The 10922-nt window shown below is 34.5% G+C and overlaps 2 protein-coding genes across 2 annotated transcripts; one reads left to right on the top strand and one right to left on the bottom strand.

Annotated features, from left to right (window-relative positions):
- Positions 1-4772: 4772 nt before the first annotated feature.
- On the top strand, positions 4773-5219 carry LOC123692658. Its single transcript, XM_045637428.1, has 2 exons — positions 4773-4781; positions 4860-5219. Exons 1-2 carry the CDS (start codon positions 4773-4775, stop codon positions 5217-5219), a joined length of 369 nt encoding a protein of 122 aa, XP_045493384.1.
- A 1506-nt stretch (positions 5220-6725) lies between these two features.
- Positions 6726-7195, bottom strand: LOC123692657. The gene is made up of 3 exons (XM_045637427.1): positions 7187-7195; positions 6990-7109; positions 6726-6944 (listed from the first exon to the last, which is right to left on the bottom strand). Exons 1-3 carry the CDS (start codon positions 7193-7195, stop codon positions 6726-6728), a joined length of 348 nt encoding a protein of 115 aa, XP_045493383.1.
- Positions 7196-10922: the final 3727 nt, after the last annotated feature.

The raw sequence follows: 10922 nt of genomic DNA, 5'->3' as shown, positions 1-10922 counted from the left end.
TCAAGTAAAAGGACACAGTAGACTCTACCAAGATGCCTTCGTTGTAAATTGACAATAATGTCATACAATACTATTCTGAAGTATGCAATATTCCACTATGTAAAGATAAATTTTCATGTTTGGAAAGGCGTAGTCACACGTTGTTGAAGAGCTACGGTAGATAGGTATATTATGTAACGTGTGACTACGCCTTTCCAAACATGAAAATTTATCTTTACATAGTGGAATATTGCATACTTCAGAATAGTATTGTATGACATTATTGTCAATTTACAACGAAGGCATCTTGGTAGAGTCTACTGTGTCCTTTTACTTGAAACTACATTAGCAACTTTGTTCAGTTCAGTATTCTGAAATCTTGTTTTATACTTTTTCAGCGCCGGTTATTGTCGTAGTTGGGTTTTAGTTTTTTCACTTTATATTATTTGTACTATTTTGGTGTTAAAGTGTATTTGGGGGCATAATATTAACAAAAGTTAAACTGATGAACTAATAAAGAAGCTATGGACGAAAAGATGTGAATTATATCATATATGCAATCAGCCCATGAATACAGGTAAAGTCACGAGCAAATGCTAGTAATATATATATATATATATTCAAAATGTACAAGGAAAGCGCTTTCAAATAATACTAAACACGGGATATTTATCTTAACTTTATTTTTTTACTTTGTATTTTTTGTCCGATAGAGGACGCCACATTAGATTTTGTGAAACCCCATATAGCCTATAACCAGCGGACAATTAAGACGCTTCTAATGATATGTCATTTGTCAAATTCTGATAAGTAGTTTAGACGTTACGAGGGAACAGATGAACATACATTAGCCTGTCAAAATCATAACCCTCCTTTTGCTTTGCCGTAGTCGGGTAAAAAGAGCATCATATCAATAATATCCCTTCGCTGTTCTAAGGTATTTAATTTGTGGAGTGCACAAGATTCGAGATAATCAGCTGGATTGGCATGACATAAAAAATTTAGCTTTTTTACAAAGATTTTTTGAATTTTTTCTAGCCGTTCAATATGACAACGATAAATTGGACGCCAAATAGAACTCGCAAATTCGAGCACACTACGTACATACGCGAAATATAGTACCTTTAAACATAGAATGTCATCAAATAATGTGTAATAATGTAAATTGTGTAATAATATAATGTAATGTGTAATAATTTAATGTGTAAAAATGTAATTTGTATTAATTTAAATTTCTTAAAAATCAAATGTATTAGGTATGTGAAACTTATCTATTACTATATTATGCACGCAACCTCGTACACACTCTTACACTTACACACACACAAACACACTCACACTCAAATACACACACTCACCCACACACACTCACCCCCACACACTCACTCACACACACACACACAAACTCGCTTTTACTCACGTTATAATGGCACTGTGTCTTATGGAGTGGAAAGCGTCGATCGCCTATAGCACAGGTCTAGTACCTAGTTTAGGCGATTGTCGTGTCTCATTTATGTAATCTTCTTATAATGTGGGTCTAAATAAATATTTTTCATTTTTTCATTTTTTTCAAGTTGCATAAATTACCTAGGTAAAGAATGTAAGGGAAAATATTCATCATAATATTTCTCTTGAACACGCCGGGCATTCTATACATCGCCTAGGTATTAGGTATATAGAATATCTGGAATGTATAGATTACCAGTAGCATATACAGGGTGTCCCACTGTTGGTATACTAAGCTCAAAGGAAGTTACAGTTTTGCATAATATGTTAAAAATACAAAATTCCTGATCCAGTTTTTTTTTTTTCAAATAGATGAATTCTTGAAACTCTATGTGTACACCCATAATCCCACCAAAAACATAAATGTAAAAATTGGAGCCGAGTTCAATCGTTGACTTAATTTTCCAGAAAAAGAAATGAGATCTAAATGTGTGCCAAGTACTGCAGACACCAGAAATTTATTTACAAAGATGTATTAAGTTCTTAGGTTGACTGAAAACTCAATTGTTTTATTTTCCCTTAGAGAACAATGTTTATTCCAAAATATGACTTTTTTAGTTTGAATAATATGACGGAAGAAAAAGGCCCGAAGGCTATTTTTAAAAGGTGACGTCAGCAATTCTGACGTCACCATCATCAGGGCAGGCGCTCATACTCGAAGTAGAACGCCTGTGGGTATTTTTACTGCCCTTTTATTCCACGTCGTAATTATAGAGAGAGCTCCGAACGCTCCAACGGCCGGCGCGTGAATGTGCTCTGTGCCGTCGGACGCTCGTATTTAAATTAAACCATGACTCACAAGAATTAGTTTGAGAGTGTTGCCACTCTAATTTTTGCAATGAATTTTTATCATTTTTAACAAACATTAATTATTTCGTTAATTTAACCACTTATTTAAAAAGATTTAAGTAAACTTTAGCTAGTTATAATTATTTAGTAGTTTGACGGTAGTCGTTTATTGTCGTTGCGCCGACACGGCCATACTGACAGGCGGTGCGCGCTCTGCACCAGCCTCGTTGTAAAAGTCTGTAACAATGTCAAGTTATAATCTTGGCATGTTTTTTGTCGGTTCTCGGAGAGTCTCGAAGGTTCTCGTAGATTTCTCGGAGGTTGGTTCTCATAGATTTCTCGGAGGGTCTCGTAGATTCTCGGAGGTTCTCGAAGGTTCTCGTAGATTCTCGGAGGTTCTCGAAGGTTCTCGTAGATTTTAACTGTTTTATTAAGAAATCAGTTTTTTGTACTCACTTTATTTAATCTAAGAAGCTAATCATGTTCTGACATGAAATAATGACAACTATTCATCCACAAAATACTAAACCAAAGTTACGTCTAACACGGCCATATTGACAATCGTACGTCCTCGTACGCCTTTTCTCGTATTACAATACTACGGTAGTTCATCTCGGGATTTCAAAAACACACTGCCTCGGCCACACTGACCTTACATAACACTAAACACTCCACATGACAGAAGCAGTCCGTTCGCGTATCATGCGACCAACACCTACTCATTTGTGACATAGGCAGATTCTCGAAGGTTCTCGTAGATTTCTCGGAGGTTCTCGTAGATTTATGCTTATCACAAAGAGAGGCGCAGATAGCACGCACAATTCCTTCGATGAACCACACTCCCGTTACAATAATCCACGTAACAAACTTTTACTTTACACAACGCACGAGAAAAACACAAACGCCAGTATGCCGTTACAAAACTACGTAAACGTTTAAAATTTAAAAAGAGTGAGCTTGAATTCTATCCCACTTCTGATGACGGAAGAAAAAGGCCCGAAGGCTATTTTTAAAAGGTGACGTCAGCAATTCTGACGTCACCATCATCAGGGCAGGCGCTCATACTCGAAGTAGAACGCCTGTGGGTATTTTTACTGCCCTTTTATTCCACGTCGTAATTATAGAGAGAGCTCCGAACGCTCCAACGGCCGGCGCGTGAATGTGCTCTGTGCCGTCGGACGCTCGTATTTAAATTAAACCATGACTCACAAGAATTAGTTTGAGAGTGTTGCCACTCTAATTTTTGCAATGAATTTTTATCATTTTTAACAAACATTAATTATTTCGTTAATTTAACCACTTATTTAAAAAGATTTAAGTAAACTTTAGCTAGTTATAATTATTTAGTAGTTTGACGGTAGTCGTTTATTGTCGTTGCGCCGACAAATATAATTATTTTCACAAAGCAAACAACTAATGACCTATAATTGAACCCCATAATTTGATGAGGCTAGTTTTTAGAACCTCACAAAATATAAACAGTAGGTATGTAAAACTAGCCTCATCAAATTATGGGGTCTAATCATCAAAATCTGGAAGTGGGTTAGGTTTTTTATATATCTATAAGTCAGTCAGTCTTAAAAATTGCGATTTTTGGATATTAATATCTACGCAACTGTTTAATCTTTATTTATGAAATTTAAGTTTCTTGTTTATCTTGAGGTCCTCTTGATATGTACCAAATTTGGTTTATTTAACTTAAATAGTTTTCGAGTTATAAGGGGGTGAAAAGTGGCTCGAAATGGTTCGTGTAAATATACACACGGCTGCTGCTCGCCAGTTCTCTTCGCTTGAACTCGGCTTGACACGCTGCCGCGTGTCTAGGTAAGTAACCCGCCCAGCTTTGCTACCAGCACGTGACCTATAGTTTAAGATTATGTTTTCATAGACAAAATGCTTATAACATTAGCGAAGCGTTATATGCCGGTGTGCGAAGCTAGAGAAGAAAACATGGATTTTCAGGAAAAATTTAGCAAAAATTTTTTTTATGTAATTTTGTTGTTTAAGTATTTTTTACATGATCAGTGTGTGCAAAACTAAAAGTCCCTTCAGAAATCCTATCCTCCCGGACACCCTGTATATATATTGAGTAAACATTGCCTCGATTTACTAGGTAAAATCACCACTACGTTTCAGTATCGATAGGTGTTATCCTATTAAAAGCATTTATATCTAGTAATTGAATTAAAATTCTATTGAGTCATGTGCTCCTGCAATTGAAAATATTTTCTTTTTTTTCTTTGGCATTTCCGTTGCCTGAAGAGTTCAAATGACTAATGACATGCTAATGAATAAATAATAATAATTATTTAATAATGTACAATATAGGTCAAGTTTGGCCGGTGTTGCAAACTAAAGGAATGCTAAATTTAATGAACACCTAGATGTTCAAGTTCCTAATTAACTCATTTAGAATTATATAAAAATAAAGCGATTTAAGAATTTGCATCAATTTGTACAAGTATCTCACGGTGTGCAATACAACAATAATTTTCACTATGAAATTGGTAAGTACATTTTATTTGAAATGCACTTTTAATCTTATTTTAATTATTGTATTCTTCTAATTATAATTCTCTTTACAGTACATCGCACTATCAGCGCTCGTGGCAGTCGCTCTTTGCGCGCCATTACACTACGAAAACGATCCGGAGATGGTAAAAGTGATCGCTCGAAGACGCCTTCCAGCCCTGGAGCACGAGGAGGTGCATGACGAGTACGGTCAGTTCGCGCTGCGCTACGTGACAGCTGAGGGAACCGTGGTCTCCGAGCGAGGCCGCCTCGTGCCCACAGCGAGGGGAGGATACGTGCTCGTCACTGAGGGCGAGGTCTCATACATCGGTGATGACGGTGAACTGTACATCACCAAATGGAGCGCGGGTATCGACGGCTACCACTCTGAGACCAACCACCCCCTGGTAGCACCTGAACCCGTCCAGGGTTAAGTTGCAAGTGAAAGCGATTGATTTGAAGATACGGAATTAAATATACAGTGATCATTTACAATATTTTAAATAAAATAAGATAATAAATAATAAAAAAATAAATATGTAGATTTATTTTAATAAACTTATAAACTTAATATATTATTTAATCGTTATAAACTCAATCACACCGATATGAAATGTTTCTTTTAATGAGGATAATCGTCATGAAATATGTTGGATCTTCTTACGGTGCATTTACATCAAACGAACATCGAGCTAGAGCTAGAGCAAGAGCATTATTTCGTGATCTTTTAGACTCTGAATACGAGTATACTCTTAAATTTAGAGTAAACTCTTATTCAGTGTTGTTCAGTATTAGAACATTGCATATATTTTTTTCTAACGAACTAAGAACATCGAAAGAATGTTCTACACTCTGTGTCTACACCTGTATACACTAAAATAATTTGACATATTGGGGTTAAAATTTGTATTCGTTCATTTGATCTAAATGTAGCGTTAAAGAATTTCAATTATGTAATTGGCTTTGCAACTGTCTTGTGATTCGGGAATTATACATAATAATATGTAGGTTGGAACAACGCATTTTTATCGTCAATTTATCAAATAATCGTTTATTGTATAAATAGTATTCCATCGGTGACCCTTACAATATAGAAAAGGTTTATGAAAGTAGGTGTAATAAATAATTTTAATTTCTGAGCACTTACGAAGGTACGTTACAGAGAAGTTTAGTTACAAAAAAAACGTATCATAGATATATTTTTCATTTTTTAAATATTCGTTTAAATGGAAGCTAGGTTGTATAGTTTAATTCTTTTCACGGGCACGGCCTTTTATAATACCTAAATAAACATCATTTTTGTTAGAATAACCACAAAAAGCTCACCATTTTATAGTTCCTATTTATTTTGTAGACGATTGGTACAAAACTATAATAATATACCATTGTATAACGATTGAATTTTTTCGAAAGGTGTTAAATATTGATATCTTCATCCGCCTGTTCGTATTTAATTGCAATTATTCTCTGACAAATCTTTATTACGATCAGTATTATTGAACTACTCAAATGATTATCATGAAGCTGATGGAAAGCTTAGTGTAACGTAATATTCCAAATACATTGTTTTTAATATTATATGTAGGTATATTGTGTTCATTTTAAGGAGAGTTAAGGAGTTTGTTTTTCAATTCTAATTATAGATAGACTTTTTAGGTTTAGTGTATGATATAAATTATTGCATTAGCATACATTTACTAGATTGATAAGAAGTGATAAATTATATGTTTTTTGTGCACTTCAACATTGCTAGTCTGAATTCAATGAAAAATGTCAGAATTTTTTAAATACCGGTTCCTAATATTAAATAACATGAAATTGTAAAACCATAATCATTAATAATTATGCATTACAATGTGACTTCCTACTATCTACATAATATGAAGGTAAGAAAAAAAATATAAAATAGGTCACTGTTTATTTGATCGGGTGTCGGTAAATTATTCGCTATCACTAACAACTTCAATAGGTTGTACGTGTTCTGGTGCTTTCAAAGGGTGGTTGCTTTCTACTTGGTAACCATCAATGCCAGCGCTGTATTTGCTAATGTACAGGTCGCAATCGTCACCGACAAAGGAGATCTCGCCTTCGGTGATGAGCACGTATCCTCCATTCAGTGGGCACGAGGCGGCCTCGCTCCGAGACCACGGTTCCCTCAGCTGTCACGTATAGCGTAGCGCGAACTGACCGTACTCGTCATGCACCTCCTCGTGCTCCAGGGCTGGGAGCCGTCTCCGGGCAATCAATTCCACCATTTCTGAATCCACCCAGTGAGTCGAGCGGTGCGCAAGATGCAACTGCCAGTAATGCGGCACAGCAATGAACTGAAAAGTAAGGCAATGTAAGTTTCATGTCTTCCAATAATAAAATACGCGTGTTGTATGATTTTACTTGAACTTACCAATTTCATCTTGATTGCGTATTAACAAATACTGTGACGAATTGTATTATACTTTTAATTCTTTTAGATGAATGATGCTATAGATACATTATTCTCCCAATATATGCTAATGACCTGATAATGAGATAGGAATTGGCAATTTCTTAATGTATTGCTTACCGCATATTTCACATTTTTACAGAAATAAATTATTGTGCCGTACATAATCAATATCTATATAAAATAAAATACTACATATTATGTACAATTGTACAATTCATAATTTTTTGTTTGTTTTTTAAAAACCTAGTGAATTTAAAATTTCGATTTATATTTATATATTTCTACTAACACAATATAGTATACAATTGCCAGCTTTAACTATCGAAATAACATTACAAAAGGTATATAAAAGTTTGAGAATCGTTATTATAAACTAGTGTTGCCCAAATTCAGTCTTGGTCTTGCAGTCTTGGTCTTGCGTCTTGCGTTTTTGCAAGACCAAGACCAAGAACAAGACCGCGTATTTTTAGCAAGACCAAGACCAAGACTGACCGTGCAAGACTTGAGCAAGAACAAGACTTAGCCTGCAAGACTCTTGCGTCTTGCAGCTAGGACTTAGCGCTATTTCACTGAGTAGTTAGTGTAACAGTTCGGTGTATAACTAGGTAGGTACGCTTAGGAATTCTATGAGACGCAAAAAACTGTATCAAAGAATATGAGAAACTGGACCTATGCGCATTACTAGTTATTTATTAATCTGCTTGATCTTTACTATGGCTATGTTAATTCAAGCTCACAATGTTCCAATTCTAATACGTTTTTCTAAGATTTAAAGTAAACTTTAATAAATAGTAATAGACTAATAGGTAATTGCAAGACTTGCAAGACTTGCAAGACTCTTGCTGCAAGACCAAGACCAAGACCAAGACTGGGAGCGCAAGACCAAGACCAAGACCAAGACCAGGTGTATTGGCGCAAGACCAAGACCAAGACCAAGACCAGATGTATTGGCGCAAGACCAAGACCAAGACTGGCTAAGTCTCGTCTTGTTCTTGCATTTGGGCAACACTATTATAAACTCTTAACTCTTCGTCTTGCAAACATGAAACAACGAGTAAGACTAGCTGTATTAGATTTATATTAATATACTTAACGGGTATTTTCATAATATACCTACATATGAATTTTGGTAAAACATACTGCTTTCATTTGTGTGTATATTATTTCTAACTTTCATTTAAATAGTATTGGTAAAGGTTCATAAATGTGCAATTCTGTATGTTATATACAATAATTGTGCCATTTAACAACTACGCCTAAAATGCTACAATTTTGTAAACAAAATAATAATTTATAGCAAAACGTGATGTGTAGATTCTCGTGACTAAATTCATTTCCTATATATTGCACTTCACGCATCTTACTCGTATCATAATATATTATGTAATAATTATATAGAACTAACTGTACTTAAGCTATTTATCTATATCATTAAGATATATATTATACTAGCTTTCCACCCGCGGCATCGCCCGCGCAGTCAAAGAAAAACCCGCATACTCGCATAGTTCCTGTTCCCGTGGGATTTCCGGGATAAAACCTATCCTATGTCCTTTCTTGGGTATCAAAATATCTCTATACCAAATTTCATGCAAATTGGTTCAGTAGTTAAGGCGTGATTGAGTAACAGACAGACAGACAGACAGAGTTACTTTCGCATTTATAATATTAGTATGGATTAATGTAATAACAAAAAAAAAAACCTTCTATATTCTTTACTATTTAGGAACATATCTACCTATTGAAAGAATTCGTATTAACTCTTAAATATAGTTTCATCGTTACATTGGTTTAAAGTATTAACAACATCGGCAGAGCTAAATTATTTGTCATAAATAACACATTATATGCACAAGAACCGTAACTTAAAATTATAACTCAAACAAATGATGTCAAGCGGAAATTTAATATTCGATACTTTGCAGCTAGGTATGCTGTTTATTTAGTTCTTCAATATTATCTTCATGAAGCACTTCAATACTGCTCTATATATTTATAAACGGATTTAAAATAACAAAACTTACTTAATGTATTTTCGTTATTTAAAAAAAAATGGAAATTTTCGTGATACTTCATGAAAAAACTAATAATAGAGCTAGGACATATTTCATAAAAAATTAATTTCATTCGAAACATTAATATGCCATTAAAATTAATGCCAGAAAATCTATCCTAATATCTATCAATTAATTTGATGAAGAGAGCTCCTAATGTCGATTGAGGATGGTAAAATAATAAAAGCTTCAGAATCACCTAACCAAAAAACATGCATTCAAATAAACAAAATCTATTGTGGCTTAGGACGTGAAATGCACCTTTTTTGTATATGTTACTAGCTTACCGCCCGCGGCTTCGCCCGCTGTGTCTAAAACCTAATAAATTATATACTAAAACCTTCCTCTTGAATCACTCTATCTATTAAAAAAACCGCATCAAAATCCGTTACGTAGTTTTAAAGATTTAAGCATACAAAGGGACATAAGACATAGGGACAGAAAAAGCGACTTTGTTTTATACTATTTAGTGATGCTAGCACAGAGTTCCTATTTATATATTAAAAGTGTTCATTAAAAATTATATTGCATACAATTTTCATTCAGATCGATTACGAGTATGCATAATGTCACTATCCACTATGGCTAATAGCCGTAGTAGGTAGTATATTTTTAACATATTTTAATCGCACATCCTTGTAAAGCTTCCTGGAGTAATTTATCATTATTGTACAATAATTTAATTACGTGAAGCACTTAACCTTTGTTAACATATAAAGCATTTAATCAGCTTATATAATATAACTTATAATAATACCATGAACAAGGAATTAATCAGTAATTATGGAATCAAAACAAAAGATTAAATACATACATACATGAAAATCAAAAAATAATATTTGTTGATATTAATCTGATAGGTATCTAATAATATTAAAATAAGAGCTTTTCATTATTGTAGTATTGAACGATTAATGAGAACTCAAATGAATATTTTCCTTAAATAACAGACCGTATGCACCTTCATTCCAAAACCATCCAAACACCACTCAAACACCAATCCAAACACCAATCAAAACTCCATTCAAACACCATCTTAATGTATATTATAAAGGCGAAAGTTTGTAAGTATGGATGTATGGATGTTTGTTACTCTTTCACGTAAAAACTACTGAACCGATGAACTGATGAACAATGAAATTTAGCACACATATAGAGGTTAACTTGGATTAACACATAGGATAGTTTTTATCCCGGAAATCCCACGGGAACGGGAAATATGCGGGTTTTCCTTTGCAAACGCGGGCGAAGCCGCGGGCGGAAATCTAGTTGGTGTATAAAGTTAAATATTAGTTTAGTATCTAGTTAAAGTTAAAGTAAATGTGTGATGAAAAAGTATGTTGTGTCCTATTTAAATAATGAGCTTTCACGCGTATGCATTTCATCAACTTAGAATTTTACAGAGCAGTGGTGGCTCAGTGGTGAGACCTCGGACTTCGAATCGATAAGTCCGTGGTTCGAGACCAGGCGAGCGCGCAGGAAATAAATTGATTTTTCAATTTATCTGCGCATGTTGTAACATCACCACTGCTCGAACGGTGAAGGAAAACATCGTGAGGAAACCGACATGTCGAAGAATTAAAAAAAAAAAAAAAGTTCGACGACATGTGTCATCCGCCAACCCGCACTTGGCCAGCGTG

This window comes from Colias croceus, chromosome 6 (assembly GCF_905220415.1).
Source record: "Colias croceus chromosome 6, ilColCroc2.1".
NCBI lineage: Eukaryota > Metazoa > Arthropoda > Insecta > Lepidoptera > Pieridae > Colias > Colias croceus.
This window is presented reverse-complemented; position numbering and strand designations above follow the sequence as displayed.